This window comes from Petaurus breviceps, unplaced genomic scaffold, assembly GCF_028583685.1.
Source record: "Petaurus breviceps papuanus isolate PSGF00001 unplaced genomic scaffold, PetGlider_PUasm1.0 37, whole genome shotgun sequence".
In the NCBI taxonomy this organism is placed as follows: domain Eukaryota; kingdom Metazoa; phylum Chordata; class Mammalia; order Diprotodontia; family Petauridae; genus Petaurus; species Petaurus breviceps.
This window is the reverse complement of record NW_027186296.1, coordinates 59,756,002-59,776,878: the sequence shown is the minus strand read 5'-3', so window position 1 is coordinate 59,776,878 and position 20,877 is coordinate 59,756,002. Positions and strand designations below refer to the sequence as shown.

The window sequence follows — 20,877 nt, the reverse complement described above, 5'->3', positions numbered from 1 at the left end:
GGAATAATGCCACCTATTCTTTTCCAGATGAAAGGTAGTGGGGGGGATGGGATAAGAGATTGGAACATTTAATACTTGGAACATTTAATAACCCCTCCTGACTCACTATCTCTTCTCATTTGCTTTTTACTTTTTTTACAACAACTTTCTAAGTCCCTAACAAAAATAAATTAAAATGAAAAGCATCTTAAAATATTTACCTGTCCAAGGGAAACTGATGACTGTTCATCAGTCATCAGGTACTTATTGACATTCATTTGTGTTCTCTGCTTTTCTAGGCAATGGCATAAAAGTAGTATAGTAGTAGTATAAGACTTTGCTCCTGCCCTCAAAAACCTTATTGTCTCACTTGGGGAAACAAAGTTCAAATACACCAAACCATAATGAAGCAGTACAAGGTAGCTTACAATCATGTATATGGTGCACAGTTATGTACTTCATAGACAGAGAAGTGAGTTAAGCTTGAACTAATTAGGAAAGGCTTTCTTTATGGAAAAGGTAGGACTTGAGCCTTAAACTGATAGGATTTGAATATACAGGGAGAAAGGAAAGGGCTTTCCTGCATGAGAAACTAAGATGAATCAAGACATAACATTAGGAATGATCAAAGAAAGAGATTAGACCAAACTGCCTAGATTAGGCATTTGGGGAATCCTGGAAGATCAAGCTGGATGGGGAGGGTGGTGTCAAATGAAGAAAGTAGTTAGGCTGAAATGTTTTTTAAATCTATTTGAAATGATTATGCCTCCATCTCTTTGTGATACTGGTACCAGTTCTTAGTAATTTTGTAATCCTGCGCAAATTAATCAGCCTCTGAGCCAGAATGCAATACCCACCTTCTCATTGTTGTAAAAAAAAAGTGTCTTATAAATATGAGAGTTAGATAAATGTGAGTTATTAATGTAAGTTATTTTGCATTTTCTCTTACAGCTCAGCACTCGGCATAGCTTTGGATCCCTACTCTCCTTGCAACAATAACTGTGAATGCCAAACCGACTCTTTCACGCCAGTCTGTGGGGCAGATGGGATCACTTACCTGTCTGCTTGCTTTGCTGGATGCAACAGCACGGTATTTGTGACTTATTTATTCTCTGGATAGGGCAAAGGATCATGGATTAAGGAGCTGCAGCTTAAGCGGCAGCCTGTACCCAAGGTGATGGTTGACTGCCACAGGAAATAAAGAATCAGTAGTTATCTATAGCTCTTTTTTTTCCTCTCCTGTGATATAAATTTTTCTCAATCCCATCCCTGCTTTGATTAGGAGACTCTATTAGCTGATGGGAAGGACAGACTTGTCACTCAGGTTTGTTTACTTGCACAGTGACTTGCACAGAACCAAATTGGGCTTCCAGATATACCTAAATAACTTCCACTGACATTATTTCAGTAATCTAAGGATTAATGATTCCATAGTTTGGGCTATTCTCTCCACCCACATTCATTGTCACCTTTGTACATACTTATGGATGCCTCCATGAGTTGTTCTGAGTGAGAAAATTCCTGACTCAAGATCTAAGCTTCTGGTGATAAGCCTCTTCAACCTAACTCAGGCTGGTCCACAGTGCCTAGAATATAGAAGGAACTTAATAAATGTTTATTGATTTATTGATTGATTGGTTTATATCTTCAGATGACTCAGAAACAGTCTATCAATTGGTCCATACTCAAAGTGTTTCCAACTGGTTGTAAGAAGTGTCAAAGCTCCTGTGCTCCACTATCATAACCTTTAGGAACACAGATTCACTTTCACATCATGATGAGGCATAAAAGTAGGACTTTGGTGAACCAGAGAACCAATGATCTCTAATATTATTCAGGGTACAAGTCAAAGGAAGCTTTGTACCAAAAGCCAAGGGAAGGATTTTTGGTCCATGTTTTAAACAACCTTTGTGCTCACTTTCCCTTTTTTTTCTTAGCTCCTGGATTCCCCACCTCTTTCTGTCTCCCATTCCTTGTATTTCTCTTGCACTTTTTCATTGACAGCATTTTCTTCTTTGTATAAGGACTGAGCTGAGTGATATAGGACTAAAAAATGGAGATTTCTCCCTTTCAATAAACTAACCATTGAATCATTTCCCCCTTCTATCTTGTCACCTATCCACTTTGGAAATAGGCAAAGTCTAGCAGTAATGCCAAGTGGCCATTAGTCAGAAACAAAGAAAATAGGGTTCATTCATCTTAATTTTCTAAAAATTAAGTTTTTCCTTGCTTTAATGTTTGGATACTTGGCCTACTGCTGCTGTTAACATTTTTCAAAAAGTAAGATAAATCATTCTGGGTGGGGAGGAAGCTATTTTTCAAATAAGATTATAAAGCAATTTCTTTGTGTGGATAAAAATAAATGAAAAAAAAAAGGATTGGGTTTTGGGAATGGGCAGAATGAAAACACCAGTTATTATTTTCTGTGACAACAATTTCATTAACATTTTAATATCTGAAGAATTATGTTGCAAATTAGTCTTTGTTATTGTCCTGTTGTAAGGATTAAATTGATTCAATATATGCTACTGTCCTGAGACTAAAATAGTGCCTATTTCAGAAAATTCAGTGACCAAAAAATTGTCTAAGAAAATGCACTTCCCCTGATCTTGCATATACATAAAGTCTTATTAAATAAAAGCTTAACTGGGTCCAGTGGTTGCTTTCAGTTGCTGAAACAGCAAAGCAGCAGAATCCAATTATCCCTGATCTGCTTTGCCCTTCTTGATTCGTGATGCTGTAACATATTTCTGTTCCTCAGCTTACCGCTTAAATTTTTATTTCCACATACACCTGCCCCCCCCCAAAGAAAATTCTGCTTTTTCCTTGAGTTTTCTAAAGAATACACTACATTTTTTATTCTGGATGGGAAGATTAATGTAAAAACACACAGTAAAGCAGAAGAAACTACTATCTTCCAGGACAGGATGGGAAAACTTCCCCCTTCTCCACTGGAATGCTTTTTTCTCACCCAGCTTCTGGCAAGGAGAGGAGCGAACTGAATGCCAGCCTCATAATATTTAATTCCTAGGGAACAAACACTTGCAGTTGTGACTGTTAGGGCTTTATTTTCACTTTTTCTTTAGTTTTATCTTCCCCTACTACTTCAATCTTTAAGAAAAAGAAAAACCTCCATGAATTACCCCCCATACACTCTCCAATGAATCTGAGCACCAGCATCCAGACCCTATGCCTAACAAGTGTCTTGTTAGATCTCTTGTTCTGATTTCAGATTATACCCAGTTAGGCCATGGGTAATAGCACTGCTCCCTTGAGTGATTACAAGCAGCTGGATTTAGCGAGGGCATGTGCAAATTTCACTGTTAAGTACAATCAGATTTCTAGTCCTTCACATAGGCACCATTTTCACCCACTGAGACTGGTGAAAACCACTTAAAATTTGATCAGCTGGGGGAAGACACTGTGTGAGACTGATTCTACATCCAGTAACATCTGGTTTCCTCATACCCTATGTTTGGGCTTCATTTCGGACCCCATGTGTGTTTTTCCTACTTGTCATACCAAGTTTCCCAGGATTATACTGTATTTAATAAAAGATTTTTTAATACCTCTCTTTGCATGTGACTGGGAGCCTTTGTAACTGACTGCAAGTTACTTTTGTATATTTCCTTTGGCATTAATCTACTGTCCAGATTGTTTCCTTACATTTCACTCTGAGAAGTAATTATTCCAGCGGTAAGCATGTTAGCACTCTGCTGACTGCCTGTTGGAAGAAATATCCTTCTGATGTGCTAAATAACTGGCTTTTAAAAAATAGAAGTAATTCCAACCTCTGGTGGTATGTAGGAAAGTAGCATAAATCCAACATGGCCGTTTGTAGGAGAATCAAGATGAGGTACGGGGTGTTTCGCTTACATTTCTAGAAACAGGTCACCTCATGGGTGTGTGACTTCTTTGGAATCCATTTTCTCTAGTGTGATTTTTTTTTCCTTTTATTGGTGCTGCTCAGGCCATTTATCAAGCTACAGCATCCTTTAGAAAGAGAACAATTAAGACATTGTAGAATACCTTGGCATGTAAGAGGCCCTGACCTGTAGCCAAATGGCCAGACTGAGCTGTATGTCTGTGGTCATCCAGGTACCAGCCTGTCAAGAAGGCTTTGTTAATATTCTGAAGCCAAGTTCTGCTGGCTCTCCAAATGCTTTTAGCCTCTGCTGCATTTTGGACATGGCTGATTTCATGTCATGTCTCCATTCTTCTCTCACCCCCTATTTCTAAACGGAGTGGCTACTACAATTAATTAATTTGCCTCTCTAGTAGCAACAGCCTCTTTCTCTCTTCATTCTGCGACAGGTGATTCAGTTCTTTTTGCAAAGACAAAATTCTCTCTCAGAATCTGGGGTTATTAGTGTTACAGGTGTGTCGAAAAATTTCAGAAAGATTCCCTCACTGCCATCCTCTCCCAGTCCTACCCGCCCCCCCAACCCCCCCCCCCAGCCATTATTCTTCAATCAGTGACCCTGCAAGTGAAGACAGAGACAGTATTTCTTTTTGCAGTTTTTCAATTTCCCCTTTGGCTTGAGGCATATGGGTTGCCAACCTAGCTCTTAGTGATGAGATTTTAGGGCTTTACACGATAATACCAGCCTGACTTGGGCCAATCAAAAGTTGGGATTCTAAGCTGCAAAAAGACAATGATAAATGACAATAGAATTCTAAAGGTGCTACAATGAATTCTGAAAGAATCCATGAATGTCTGGCACACAGACCTAATTGTTGGCATCCAAAGTTTAAAAAAAAGCAGCAATAACCTGGTTTGTTGTGGTGATATCATTGGTTTATTGTGAGACCAATTATTAGGAGGTTAGCCACAAAAGATCAGAGAACTCTTAAAAGCAGAAATTGATACCCAACTGGTGGTGTGGTTGATATCCATTCTAAAATACATAATTATATCCAGAAATGCTACAAAAATTGTCATTTTTTTTTCTTATGCCCAATGATCATCAGGAAAATGAGTACCCCAAAATTTAGGCAAACCCTTAATTGACAAAGAAACTTCTTGTTTCAAATTTCTATAAGATTTTTTTTTACGTTTATGCAATATCTTCCCCACAAACACATCCTCAGAGAAAATTCATTTTTTAATCTGAAACTCAATTTCACTTGTAAAATGAGTAAGAATTAAGGTGTATGGCATTGGTGAGAGCTTCTGTGTGTAACAGGAGTGAATGTGGGGGTGGGGAAGGAGACACAAATAAGGCAGCTTCATTTGCCAGTGTTTCTGAATCATTTTTGGATGGTATTTTGCTCCAGTCGTTTGAGCTGTCAGAATAACAGCAGTTTGATTTTTTTTTCATTTATCCATAGAAAATTAATCAAAAGATTCCATGTAAGGGATTTGTTGTTTTTGTTTTTATTTTTTATCCCAATTTACTATGGATTCCAACTTCTTTGTAACTGTATTGCCATTGTTTTGTGTTTGTGAATTAAAGTGTTTCTCAGTTTAATTTAATGACTGAATGTGGGATAAGAATGCAATTCTCAGAGTACTCATGTTTATTCTTTCATTGATTTCTTAACAGTTTCATTTGAAACCAGCAATTTTTCCAAAAATGTGCATCTTTTTTTCTGTTCTGTCTCATGGCTGAACTCAGCTGTAAGGCATGAATGTGAAACTCAGGACTCTAAATCAAATCATCCCACAATATTAGGCTTGCTGACATTTTACCTGGGGGTATCTTTAGGAGCACTCAGAGAGTGTTAAATAGATTCCCAAGTCCCTTAAAAGGCACACTGGCTTGTTTTCCAGGGACCATTTTACCTGGGTAAGGGCAAGGCAGAAGGTTGGCAAGTCACATTCAGAAAAAGAATTTTCTTTCTGTGACTCACAGTTCAGACTTTCAGAAGGAGGAGAGAAATAAAGGTAAAGATGAAATACTCTTGATGCACAAGTGGAAAAGTATTAGGGGGCCTTACCAAATACATTCTCGCCAAGTTCAATCTTTTTTTAGGGAAATGATCTGATATCAGTCTATTGTCTTCTATTCTCTATTTGTTAGAGGTTAACTCTCCTAACTAATATAGCTCACTCTATGACCATGGATGAATCACATATCTCTATAAGTCTCAGGCAACTTTCTGAAACTGTAAGTTATAGTAACCTTTTGGTGGGTCATGGACCCCTTTGCTAGTCTGGTGTAGTGTACAGAACCCATCTCAAAATAATGTTTTTAAATGCATAAGATAAAATACTAAGATTACAAAGACATTAATACTGAAATATAGTTATCAAAATGTTGTTGTTGTTTAAATAAAAACAAGTTCACAGGTTCTAGGTTAGAAATTGCTGAGTTGTAGAAAGTTGTAATCTACTTTAATGAAGAGAGCATCAACTTCACTGAGTTCCCACACCATCTAAATCGCAAGCTTGTGGTATATTAATGGTGTACCTCTTCCAAGGATATTTTAATCTTAAACTATCTTCAAATATAAAATGAGAGACTTCCTCTTGGTGAAGAAGTTTTAGGCTTCCTGGAAACTAATGGAGGAAACATTTGAAGGGAAGGAAAGATCTTCACTGGCCCTTGAAAATATAGCATGGGGACAACTCTATCAATGAGAGACATTCCTATATGTAGTTGCTATTGGAAGGGGAGAAGAGGAAGTAAGAAAAAGGTTAGGAAAGAAAACAGTAAAGAAAAAAGAAGAGAAAAACACAGGATTTTTAAAGCAGAGGGGGATATATTTTTAACCTCAAGAGAGTTTGGGTGGTATAGAGATGTAACCCGAAAGCCAAGACTTCCTTAAGATGAATAATGAATCATTTATGATTGTTTTCGTTTTGCATTCATTAGCAGTTTGTGTACTACTATTACTATGCCTTAATTGGCCTGACATTCTGTACTGCCCCTCTACCCCTCCTCCTACCTTCAGCCATCAGAAATTCCAGGAGGGTAAGTAAAAGCCTCTGTGACTGGAAAACAAAAGCAATTTGACATGAATCCTCCCAGAGAGATCAAATAGAATGCAGTCATTTTTATTTCTTCTGATCATATATTGATAAATCTTCTCTTGTTTGGCCACAGATTCATTCTTCACATCCATTCCAAGCTATATGATGGTATCCTTAGCCCTGTTCATTTTCCTGAAATATGCCAGGGAACTTTTCCCTTTACCACAAATGTCTCTATGACCTTCCCTTTTGATTCTTGGCTTGCAAAAGTCAGTAACTTCACTCTTGGCATTATGATCCCTTTTGTTCAAGGCACCAAATTAGTCAATGAACCAGGAACAATGTGCAGGTTACAGATTTACTCCTTTTAGTATGCCCTGGTGTAATTATAATTGCATGGAAGAGAGGACAAATTGGCAAATGATTATCATGGTAATTTGGCAGTGTTTTATCATAATATGGAAATACAATTTCCTTTTTTTTATTGTAAGGGAAATATTCTAATTTGGGGGCCATTTGTCTGCACGACAATTTATTGAGGGGCACTTAAACACAGAAAATGAAATGTGTAGGAGGAAAGAAAAAATAAGCTTTCCTCCCCATAAATATCCCTGTGTCTGTGCATGTGTTTTGAAGGCTCTTGGTAAAAGCTAACTAATTTATTTAGGCCTGATTAATGGAACACCACAGAATGCATAATTAGGAGCTGACAGCTTCACCTGATGGATGGCTTTTGATATGGAAAGTTGAAACCCCAGTTTAAACCCATGGCCATGCTTCCCTTTCAGAATCTCACTGGCTGTGCCTGCCTCACATCCGTCCCCTCTGAAAATGCAACGGTTGTTCCTGGGAAATGCCCCAGCCCTGGTTGCCAAGAGGCCTTCCTTACATTCCTCTGTGTGATGTGTGTCTGCAGCATGATAGGAGCAATGGCTCAGACTCCATCTGTGATCATTCTCATCAGGTAAGAGCTAGGCTGGGACTTTCGTGACCCTCAATCGAGTGGCCCTTCTCACCCCCATTATTTGGTTTGGGTTTGGGGTTTTTTCTATGAATGAACAACAAATGCCACGTTCGGAAACTTTTCTTCAATTCCACTGAAACTTAACAACTGGGAAACTCTTACAATTTTCACAAATTGGGTATGGTAGGGTCAGTAGCTGTTAACCCACTTCCACTCAATCAACAAATATCACTCCTCTTATTTAGTAAGACATTAGATAACATTCCAAATAAAGAGACAATAATGACCCCAGTCACATTTAAAGTTATTGTAGAGAACAATTGTTGTTCAGTCATATTCAACTCTTTTGTGTGACCCCATTTGAGGTTTTCTTGGCAAAGGCACTGGAGTATCCTTTTCCAGATCATTTTACAGAAGAGGAAACTGAGGCAAACAGGGTAAGTGACTTGCCCAGGGTCACACATCTAGTAAGTGTCTGAGTCCACATTTGAAGTCAGGACAATGAGTCTTCAGGCCCAGCACTCTATCCTCTGCACTACCTAGCTTCTTGATAAAAATATTGCTCACTAAAATAGGCATTCTATAAGCTAAGAGAAAACAATGGAAGGAAAAAAAGTATTCTCATGAATATCATGGTCTTGTCAGGATATGTACTCACAGCGGAATACTCTTCTCAAAAAGATGGTCCCAATAAAACTTTGAGTTATCCCAAGAATCATGAAGGGGGGATTTAGAAGAACTTAAAGGTACTTTCCCAAAGCAATCATAGGGTTGGATTTTTAACAGTAACCCAGAGATGATGGGACCTAGGCCCAAGCATCCTCATGAGTCCTTTTTTTTGCTACATTTGATTCAGTTCTAACAAATATTTATTTAGTAACTAGCTAGGATCTTTACTTTTGATTAAAATTAAAGCCTGAGTTTTAGTGAGCTAGGATTAATATTACATAGGTAGTTAGGAAGAGAGAGGATAATGGTGTCATAGTTCATTAATATGTTATGAGACACCATCAAGGTAAACGTAGAATGCCACTTTAAAAGACTTTGTTCTGTTCATTTATCATTTTCCAGTGAAAACTTGAAAACTCAGTAAAAAAATTAAATGAAAATTTCCTTCCATCTCTAAATATATATCTAACTATTAGTATTCATTACAGGATTTGATTAAATCAGACACAGTATTTGACGTTCAGGTAATATAGACTTAGTCTTATATAGATGCTTCTACATTAGATCTTATTTTTTCTGGGTAACAATCTGCCCTATGACTTGCAAAGTTGTAAATGCATCTGGAAGATACCTCAAAGGTGGGACCTAGAACTTCATTTTTCCAGATGAAGACACTGAGACCTGGCTCAGTTAAGTGACTGTCATGTAGGTAAGGGACTTAGTGCCAGAGACAGAATTTGAACTCGGATCTTTGACTCCAGACCCTCTGCTTTTTTTCCACTAGAGGAGCCTCATTAAGTTTTCACTGGAACGTTTAAAGGGAGGGGAGGAGGTGGTTAAAACACACACACACACACACACACACACACACACACACACACTCCCTTACAAGAAAGGAAAATTAGTTAAAACTCCAAATCTAGGTCTCAAAGGCAGGACATGCAAATCACAAATGATATGCCTTTTTCCTATTTAAATAAATTTACATCATAGTCTTCTTTTATCATTGTTTTTGTGCTTCAGTATTATGCTCATATTTCTGTTTTAATGCCACATACCTTGGGAAATGATTTAAGAGAATAATTGTAAAATCTGGTTTTTGGTAGAGGGTGGGGAGAGAAAACAGAATTTGGGCCAACAAGGCCTACTTCCCTTCACTAAAAGGAAACTGGAAAATGAGGGCACTAATTAGAACTCTGAGTATAAGAAAAACTCATTTCATGAAACAAGCTTCTCCCTTCTTAAATCAGTATGCCACCATCTCACCCATATACTCTGTGCCTCTCCCCAATCTCTGCTTCTTCCCCCAAAAGAGGAAAAAATGAAATTCAGGGCCTTAGGATAAGAAGATTGACTCAAGAATTAAACATAGAGAGTGGTGAGATTTAAATCACTTTACAGGCACAGTTTGACAAGTACTTCTTGGAGATAGCCTGGAAATATTAGATTCCCTTTAAAAAAAAAAAAAAAGCAACAGATGGACTGAATGACCTGAGCTGAGGCTTTTCCAATTCAAATAATTCCATGCTTCACACATGCCTACTGGAGGTGTTCTCACAATGGGCATATGGATATGGGGGTGGGGGTAGGGGGAATACTTTATTCAATCAAGCTCCCAAGTTCTTTTTCTAGTCACAGATGTTCAAGGCAGGCAGAAAGCACACTGCGCCATCTGTAAATAGGCACAGGTATACCCTATACCCTACATTGCCCCAGGGTGTCAGCCACTCTCGTACAACCAATAGCAACATCTCTCAGAAAGGCACTGAGAAAGTGTGAGGAGTAGGCTGGTACTTTCAATAACAATCATTTGAACAAGTCCTTTTATTGGCTCATAACTGAGTTCACAATGAATCTCCCCCCCCAAAGTACCTTTTTCACAGGAGGGCATCATATGAGACGTTAGTAACTTTTTCATCTTTTTCCTTTGCATTTATGGTGTCGAAAGAGAAATGATGATGTAGTATGTTGTTGGCAGAGATATAGCTATTTGTGTTAGGGAACATTTGCCTTTGTCTCTATGATTACTCCATAGAGGGGAACTCCCAAATGAAGAACTCCTACCAATGCAGGTCAGCACTTCAGATGTAAAGTGACTTACCCAGGATCACACAGTCAGTTTCTGTCAGAGGCCAAATTTGAACCAAAATCTCAGGTCTTAAAGGCCAACTCCCTAGCTACTAAATGTACATTGCCTTTTACGGTTACTATATACTACAAAGTTAAAATTTTTGACAAATAGGGTTAAGGGAAGACCGGAAATTCAGATGCATTCACAACTTTGCAAGTCATAGGGCAGATTACTACCCAGAAAAAAACAGGATCTAATGTAGAGGCATCTATATAAGACTGAGTCTAAATTACCTGAAGGTCAAATACTGTGCCTAATTTAACCAAATCCTGCAATGAATATTAATAGTTAGACATATATTTAGAGATGGAAGGAAATTTTCACTAAATTTTTTTTTTACTGAGTTTTTAAGTTTTCACTGGAAAATGATAAAAGCCTAGGACAAAGACTTTTAAAGCCGCATTCTGCTACTTTTACCTCGATGGTGTCTCATAAGAAACATAATGATAAAGAGGTTACTACCAAGGAGACTTTTAAGGGACTAGCAACTATTAAAAGAAAATGTTGGGTCTTTAAAATACTGCTTCAGCCAATCAGCTGAAAGCATGTTACAAATAGACTGATCTTCTCTTCTGCAACTTTTAAAAATTTTATTTTTTGATAATATGTAATATGTAATCAAAATCTCCTCTTCACCACCACCACCACCATCATCATCATTTATATTGTTTGTCTCACAAAGCAAGGCAGATGTTATTATGTCCCATTTGAAAAATAAAGAAATCAAGGTCCAAAGAAATAAACTGACTTGTCCAAGGTCACACAGATAGGAAGCAGTCAAGCTGGGACTGGGTTCCAGGTCATCTAATTCCAAGAATAGTTCTTTTTCTAATGTCGTTCATACAACAATAAAACCTAAAGATGGAGAATTGTTCATTTACCTGTGAAGACCCTTCTGCTGTAATAGTTCAGTCTTGTTTCTTACAAAGCTTAACAGGAGAGATGTTCCCAAATTGTGTTATTTTTGGTACACGATGCCCCACCAAGTAGAAATGCCTCTGCCTGAGCATATGCAGAATTTCTCTAAATGAAAATTGAGTGGGAAAGAATTTGCATTTCTTAACTTCGAATGACAAGATTAGCTCCTGTTATTAAGGACACCATTAAATTTCTGAACTTATCATGTAGCTGCAGTCATAGTTATTATTCAGACTCTAGGCAAAGTAAAATAATAATAATAATAATAAATAGACTATTAATGATTTTCTGGGGAACTATTGTGATTGGCAGTAGTGCACAACTGTGGAGTCTGTTCATTTAAAGTAGTATGATCAGAATCTTTTCTTTTTTTTCCTTCACCTCTTTCTATTTAGGACAGTCAGCCCTGAACTCAAGTCTTATGCTTTGGGGGTTCTATTCCTGCTCCTTCGTTTGCTGGGTAGGTATAAGCCTCTATTCCCTTATTAATGAACTGAATGTTTATTCTCAAACAAGTCAATCTTCATAAAGATTATTGTTCATTTGCTTTTCTCTGTGAAGTTTAATTCCTATTTACCAGTGTTCTCCCACAACATAGACTTTGTGTCTGGAGACCACACTAAGAGATTGGACACATTTGGTTTCCTCCCTGACTACCCCAAAATTTTCATTCAGTTGGTGGAAAGAATACTCCCAGGTTAATAAACCCTGTCTTCTCTACTGTCCTTCCACCTTACTTGCGCAAAGGGGGAAAAGAAAGCAACCCTCCAACATGGCACATCCATTAATAAAATGTGAGCAGCTTGTGAAATGATTTGTTTATAGATCTCCCATCAGAGGCAGTCCCTCTCACACAGCTGCACAAATGGAAACTTTGCATCCTTTTAAATTTCCCAAATCAGCATTCTCTACTTTTGGTTCTTTACCCAGGACTTCTGACTGGCTTAATGCTTTATATAAGGCTCTCGGTTTCCACCATTGCCTGTCTCAGACAACCATAGGTCTTTCAAAGCTAGAAAAGATCTTAGTGATCATCTAGTCCAAGTATCTAATTTTTTTTCAGCTGAAAAAACTGAAACCTAGGAAAGTTAAATCGTTTACACAGTTAGAGCCACAGACAATTACACAGCTTCTTAGTATCAGTGCTAATACCAGAAACTAAGTCTCCTGACTCCTCCTCCAGTGTTCTTCCACCACATCCCAGCTGCCTTATTTAAACTCCTTTGTCAAATGTCAGGATTGAGCCAAATCCAGAGAAGCTATGACCTTTCATGCTTGAGTAAGAGGCAAACAGTTTGCTTTGATGGATTTTCTCTTTTTTTTTTTTTTAAATGTAAGATTAGTGGAAAGGTACATATAGAACTAAGGACAGTTTCTAGAAAGAGCTTGAATAAACATTTTTCTGAGACTTCATTGCATCCCACCTCCCTTTTGCCTCCAGGGTGTGCGGAGAGAAGGGAGGGCCAAAATCATAGAAAAGTTTATTTAAAAGTTCTCAGTACTAAGAAGTGAAGCTCATATCTGAAGGAAAACTTTGGAGCAAATCAAAACTACATTCTACTCACATGATCTTACACATCTTTACAGAAAACCACTAGTGCAACCAATTTCCCTTAACCCAACTGCTTAGGGTCCCCTGTTTCCCCAGAGCTATTTGGACTAGATGACCTCTAATTCCCTTTCCCTCTGTAACATTTTGTGACTTTATGGCTTTGTATAGAAACTATTTTAGTCTATGTAATTGTTTTAAGATTCAGGCTATCTCCACAGGTGGCATAAAATACTTGACCTTTTATTGTGCTGTATGATTTTTATATCAAATAATGAGAATATTTTAAAAGAATTTGTGAGAAATTAACTCAAATTGCAGGAAATACAGACTGGGAACAGTTAAATTTTCAAAAAAATATAAATTGTTATTATTATAGCAACTTAGGGCCTTGACTATATATATGTCTGCTTGAGAAGTTAATTACCCATGCATCTGTGTCATCTACCTAATTTACCTGTGAAACCTTTACTCTTGACCTAATCGCATTTGTTCCTAGAATAGGATATATTAAACCTTGATGATGATGTTAGAGCACCAAGAAGATGGAGAACTGCAGATAAGACAGTCAGTTCAGAATATTTTTTACTCTCTAAGCAGAATTTCTATTTCTACCCTCAAATTAAATCCATCCCATTTCCATGCCTTTGCATGTCTCTCTCCTTGCCTCCCCACTTAGAATCCCTACTTTCCTTCACAAATCAACTTAAATACCAATTTCTACTGGAGTCTTTTCCTGACCTTTTTCTGCCCTAGCTTATATTGTCCCCCCCCACCACCACCTCCAAATGACTTGTATTTATCCTGCATATTTTTTTTTTGCCAGGGAAGGACAGGCAATTGGGGTTAAGTGACTTGCCCAAGGTCACACAGCTAGTGACCTCAGGTGCCTCAGGTCACATTTTAACTGAGGTGCTCCTGACTCCAGGGCTGGTGCTCTATTCACTGTGCCACCTAGCTGCATCTCTTTTTATGTACTTATGGATGTAACACTTGCCTTCCCTGGTAGAATATAAGCTGTAGAATATGATAGAGTCTGTTTCATTTTTGTGTGTAACCCCAGCACCTAACACAGGGCCTGACACATAGTAACCTTTTAATAAAAGATTATTGACTAACTGGTAAATTGATCTTTTAGTTTCTGAAGCCTAATATATGTTGACAGTTCCCTGATTAACTGAATTGTGGTTAAGATGCCTTCAATAAGGCTATCTCATGAAGGGGTCCTCAGGCCCATGGTTTAATGCTGATATACCCTGTTTTCATTCAGCTAGGCTCTTCTACCCACATTTGGCTTTCACCCACAGCTATTTTTGTGACCCTACAGGGTAAATCCTCACAGGGCAAAAAGAATAAGTTGAGGGACATATTATTTCTTAAAACATTACTTCACCATGCCATAGTGGGAAGTGCATTTGAGTGCGTAATCAAAAGAACTGTGTTCATTTCTCAACTAAACCACCTGTTAATCATGTGGCATCAGGCACATAATCACTTAATCTTCTCTGAGCATTCATTTTCTTATCTGTAAAATGAAGAAAGTAATACTGACTCTGTCCACCTCAGAGTACTGTGGTAAGAATCAGATGAGATAATGTGCTCTGAAAACCATAAAACAGTATACACATGTAAGGCATGAGCTGATTTCATCAGCAAGAATCATTGCTCTCTGCCTGGGAGCAAAAAGACAGTCATGATTACTTTGGTCAAAGCGACTCTGGGAAAATATTTTGTTTGAATCAGGTCTCTTGATTCTCTGTTTCTGATGAATCTATATCCATGTCATATAGGAATGGTTTTTTGGTGGTGATTTTCTTTTTTTTAATGCCAGTCTTTTCCATTATAATTAGCTCTACAAGCACAATATGTTCAAAGCAGAAAATTATCTAATTATTCATTTGACAGATGAGGAAACTGAGGCCCAGAGAAGTGAAATTACTTTGCCAAGGTTACACAGCTACTTAGGATCAGATCTGGGACTCCCTTACTGCTGATGAACCTGTACTAGCAATAATTTTCAACTAACTAACTACCACTCTCTTGCAAAGTTCCCTTGTGACCAGTGCTATGGATTTATGAGATGTGTCTGGGTAAGATTTAAGAATATAGTGTGTAACAATGAAATAGAGAAAACAAATCCTAACCGGGCTATATGAGATTTAAATCTACAACCTCGTTAACACCCAATCTTACCTGGCTACAACCAAGGATGCTACAGAGAGATTATAGTTTGGCAATTAGAAGTTGCAACCATTTTCCCACAGCACAGATGATATATAGTAAAAGTCAGGTGGCATGTTAGATGCTCAATAAATCCTTCTTGAAATGAAAAAGAAAATTCTTAGTTGTACATCAAAAGATGTCAATATACCTCAAAGTTCAGTATGTTCCTTGATGCTGGGAGAACAGGAATCCTCACTAATTACTTAAGAAGAGTATGTGTTCAGGCGTCCCCAATCTGTAGCATGTGCTGGTTTCATCAGTAGTCCTGACAGCATGAATGCAGAATACTGTAAGCTTGGCAGGTGAACAGGAGAGGAATGGGTGTCTTTTCAAATGTAAATGTCAATGTAATTTTCAGTCTCCATATCTATTCTGTAAATTATTTTGAATTTATTTTTCTTACAAAAGCCTTTCAGTTCAGCTGAAAGTTTAGGCTTAAGAACATAAATAGGCACAGCCCTTTCAACCAGTGGAGTGCATTAAATAGCCAAGGTAGGAAACCTGGTGTAGTCTAAGTTAATGGATTTTCAGGAAAACAGAGAATTTCCTTAAACAGGGCTGCAATTTCTGCAGCGAAATACATATAGCAGCAATTTGGACTCTGCTGTAATAAGAGGCAAGATTTAATCCTTTTAATATTCCCTGTAATAACATGGAACTGGAGTGTGCCCTTGTAGCATTCCCCCCAATGTATTCTTCTCCAGTAAGAGAACCACTGTGAAAGAATGATATTTAATGTCTACTTGTTACAGGAACCTCACAGCAGACGCTTAGAGGGGAGAATCTGAAGTGACCCCACAGGAGTTATAGGGAAGGCAGCAGAAGAAAAGAAAAGAGAGTTATAAGAAGTTCTAGTGTAGTGATTCTGTGCCCACTACCCAAAGCTCTCAAAGGAGATGTTATATCCCTATTGTGTTCCCTTGCTCCTCTCCCAAGGAGACAGAAGGTGTGTCCAGGACACAGAAGACAGAAATGGTGACTCATTCATTGCCTATCTTCCATCACCCTGTTTCTCCTCAACATTAGGGCCCCCTACCTAGCATTACCACTTCCACCTCCCATCAATTCAAACATAATTCAACAGATATTTATTAAACTGCTACTAAATGGGAGGGATTATGTTGGCTGCTGAGGATATAAAAACAAAAATAAATGGTCCCAGACCTCCAAGAGCTTCCATTCTTCAAGCATCCTGCAACTAGGGCACAAGCAAGTAAATGCAAAAATAAATAACAAAGAGTAAATTAAAAAGGGAGAAAAATGCTTCCAGCTAAGAGAATCAGGAAAAGCCACATATAAGAGGTGGTGCCAGAGCTGTGCTTTGAAGGAAGCCATGAATTTTGTGGGGAAGGAGGATATTCTAGACTTGGAAGACCATTGTGCAAAGTGTTTGATGGAATATCATGGGTGAGGAAGAACAAGCAAGCCAGTCTAACTGGAATAGAAAACATGAAATAAAAAGTATGTGAAGGCTAGATATTCCAATGCATTTGAAATGCTAGACTGAGACATTTATCATTTATTCTAGAGGCAATAGAGGGTCCATTAAAGATGCTTGAGTAGGAGACAGACATGGTCAGATCTGTATTTTAGGAACCATAGTTGGAAACTGTAGAGGATGGATTGGACAGCAAAGAGACAGGGACACCACGTAAGAAGCAATTGTAGTAATTAGGAGAAAAAGCAATTAAGATCTGAATTAGGGTAGTTGCCATTTGAATGGAAAGAAGGAAATGTTCCAGAGATATGGAATTGGGGTCAACAAGACTTGGCAACTGTTCAAATGAAGGAGTTGAGGGAAAAGGAAGTCAAAGATGTGTATAAAACTGTGAAACTGGCTGACTATATTCAACAGAATATAGGATAAGTTAAAGGAGGGAGGGGGGAAAATGAGATGTTTTAGATATTTAGAGTTCTATATATGATGGATGAGCTGTCCAGGAAGAGCCATCCCACATCCAGTAGTTGGTAATGTGGTACCAGAATTCAGAAGAGACATATAGGAATGGATAAGGAATGAATATATAGATTTTGGAGTGCATAGAGATAATCATTGGTCTCAGGTTTGCTGATGACATCACCAAAGTATAGCAAGGGACTGAGCCTTGTCAGATATTACACTTAGTAGGCAGGAAAAGGAGAATGAGCTCGTGATTGAATCTGAAAAGCAATAGAATGGTCAGAAAAGTAAAAGGAAAGCCAAGAGAAAGTAGTGCCAATGAAACCCAGGAGGGGAAGAGTACCCATATTAGGAGAAGGAAAATTAAAGGGATCAACAGTGTCTAAATCTGAAGTGTAGTCAAGTAGAAGGACTAAAAAGTCATTGGATTTATAAGTTAGATAATACCGTTTAGGTTGAATGATCTAGTTGGAAGAAAGGCTGCATCTAGTTGAAGAGTAAGAGGTAAGGAAGTGTATGCAAAGAATACAGGTGACCCTTTCTAGGAATTTGGTTGTGAAAGGGAGCATAAAAAGGGACAGGGAAGGGATCTTGGAAGGGATGGCAGTGGGAAATGAAGGTGAGTTCCTTGGCAGTAGGAATCGTTTGATTCTTTTTATTTATATCCAAACTAGAATTGTATCTGGAACACTGTATGTTTTTAATAAATACTTGTTGATTATTAATGGGGGGGGAGAACTAATTGATCAATCAATGATTGATTGGCTCATTTGTATGTGGAGAGGGAAGGAATGGGTGGATAAAGGTTAAAAATGAGAGAGGGAATGATTAAGGAGATAAACTTCCTTTATCTTATTCCTTTATAATATAATAATATTCCTTTATCCTTTATTAAGGAGATAAGAGAGGATAGGATTAAGAACACAAAAGGAAGTGTTATCCCTGGCTAGCAGACTGTCCATCTCTTTGAGAGAGATTGGATCAAAGAAGAAAAGAATGAGGGATCTGCAGGGCCTGGATTCAATGCAGGATTCCTAATGTATTCCTAATATCAATGTATTAAAATACAATTCTGTTTACTGGACTTTTTTTTTTCAGGGACACATACATAAAGCTAGAGAAATCTATACTTTCAACATCCTCCCCAAACCAACTTCTTGGTAGTTGATTATTTACGGTTTTATACAATAATAACAGCTCCACCTCCCCACTGCCCAATACTCATAAGCAATGAACTAACCACAGGACAGACAACAGGAGGAAAACCATGGGCCTAAAGAGGTCTGTGAATGGATTTAACTCCTCCCCGACCTCCAGAGGAATAGACTTAGTTAACAATACCACCTACCCTATGCAATATCCCTCATTTAGATAAGTTCTGGATTTCCATTTCTTTGCCTAGAAGACACTGGAGAATCATTGTATATGTGGTAAATAGTTGCAGTGGCCCTCCTCTGAGCTGGGTGCATTTCACTGGCCATCAAAGTAGTTGTTACCCTGGAAGGTGGTAGAAAGTCTTAAGACTGTTTGTTAGGAAAGGAGAAAATGCCATGAATTTGAAATTTTTACGTCTGAAAAGAGCCCAGCTTTGCAGCAGCAAAGGAGAAGCAGGTTAGGCAGGATTTCAAACGTGTACATTTATTAAATCACATTGTTTCAGGGGTTTAATGAGGCTTTCCAATAGAACTACTTTTTCAGGGTCCTTGATTGTGGTAACAAGCCTCTGAAAAGGGAGTGCTAAGGGAGAGTACTGACAGCATCTTGACTGTAGGACCCTGGAGAGTTCTGCTGACCTAATTAAAATTGGTAAGAAAGCACCTTTCCTGCCCCACCTTGAGCCCCTAGATTTAATGCTAAACAATGAAAAAAGAAAACTATCTCCTTCATTAACCCGCAAGTAGGTGGATCAGGTCTGTCCTCTGAAAGCTCAGTGGAAAAGTGGACAAAAGCAAACCAACAGAGCCCAGTACTAAGTGTCCTTTTTCCCTCTTGCAGGCTTCATCCCGCCTCCCTTGATCTTCGGGGCAGGCATTGACTCCACCTGCCTCTTCTGGAGCACATTCTGCGGCGAGCAGGGTGCCTGTGCCCTCTATGACAACGTGGTATACAGATACCTGTACGTCAGTATTGCGATTGCCCTCAAATCTTTCGCATTCATCCTTTACACCACAACGTGGCAGTGCCTGAGGAAAAACTATAAACGATACATCAAAAACCACGAGGGTGGGCTCAGCACGAGTGAGTTCTTTGCCTCTACTCTGACCCTAGACAATCTAGGGAGGGACCCTGTGGCCCCAAACCAGTCACATAGGACAAAATTTATCTATAACCTGGAAGATCACGAGTGGTGTGAAAACATGGAATCTGTTTTATAGTGACTAAGGAAGGACAAACTATATTAGTAATCAAAGGGTCCTTTTTCTTAAAAAAAATTAAAATAAAGTTTTAAAAAATGGAAACATACACACACAAGAACAACAAAAAGCACTTTTGTCCTTTTCTCAAAATCATAGCCAGACAGGATTCAGATAATGAGATATATGGGATTATGCACTTGACGTTCTTCGGGAACAAGGCAGGCAATGCCACCAGGGCCTTGGTGGCAACCCTTTGAAGGTTCAAATGTGGTCTCTAGAAATGCCATCAGCTCCAAGCAACAGGGAATTATGGTGGCCAGTTCAGCAGATGGACATTTTTTTTGGACATAAAAAGCTATCATCTTATTAAAAAAAAAAAGTTGACAACATTTCCAGAATAAGCACTAGTGACACTCTATGCCACCTCCTCCTTCAATATGGGGCAGGGAGGGAGCAAGAGAAGAGGGGGGTGGGAGATCTGCTCCCCTCTAACCTTTGCAATATGGGTCACTGTGTAGACAACTCACCCAGTCTGCATGTTGTTCCAGGCCCCAGAGTTCTCTCAGCGATGTTATTGGGTGATTTGTGCTGGAGTCAATAAATGACACCCCTCACCAGCCGTATTTCCATGTTCAAAAGTTAGAACACTGAGAGAGTGAGGGGAGAGTGGAGTGTGTGTGTGTTGGGGGATGTAGACTTCATCCTTCCCGAATCTACACATCCAGAAGGAGAGAAGTATCCACCTTCTCCCAAGCCTCACAGACCTCAGGATGTGCTGGGCCTTATCCGTGGCTATGACTGGCTGCTGCGCTCAGAGCCATGGAGACCCAAATTTAGTACAAGTCATTTGCTTACATTTGCCAAACATTTTGCCATTTTTAAATGAGTATGGATTTCAAACAGTTGTATGTATAATCTCTAATACTATTTTTAACTATTTCCAAAAGCTATGTTAACCTTTCAGTCACTAACAGAATTCTATAAGAGAACTTTATTATATGCTGGTCGCTTTCCTTTTTTTTTTAATGCACCAAAAATATAATGTGATTCAAGGGATGCAATTAATCTATTGTAATTTTTATCCTTTTATCTTCATTCTGATACACTACAAAGCCAGTAAGAAAATACATGTTACCAAAAAAAAATCTTCAGAGAGAATGGATGCAGTCTCTCTTTAAAAAGAACCGTAATTGGGACAACAGGGGAGAAGGTAATGAAATGCAAACTTGCCTTTTCTCTTTAATCTCCATGCTCACTGACATGAAGAAGCG

General features: G+C 38.4%; 1 protein-coding gene across 2 annotated transcripts in view; it reads left to right on the top strand.

The window, feature by feature from the left end:
- Positions 1 to 20,667, top strand: part of SLCO3A1 (solute carrier organic anion transporter family member 3A1) — a 355,744-nt gene extending 335,077 nt beyond the window's left edge. Inside the window, exons 7-10 of one of the 2 annotated variants that reach the window (XM_069098525.1) lie at positions 931 to 1,069; positions 7,684 to 7,859; positions 11,973 to 12,037; positions 19,245 to 20,667. In XM_069098525.1, the coding sequence (XP_068954626.1) occupies positions 931 to 1,069; positions 7,684 to 7,859; positions 11,973 to 12,037; positions 19,245 to 19,624 (760 nt within the window). In that variant the 3' untranslated portion in view covers positions 19,625 to 20,667. The remainder of the gene's footprint in view (positions 1 to 930; positions 1,070 to 7,683; positions 7,860 to 11,972; positions 12,038 to 19,244) is intronic. The other variant, XM_069098526.1, reaches the window with a different exon arrangement.
- Positions 20,668 to 20,877: the final 210 nt, after the last annotated feature.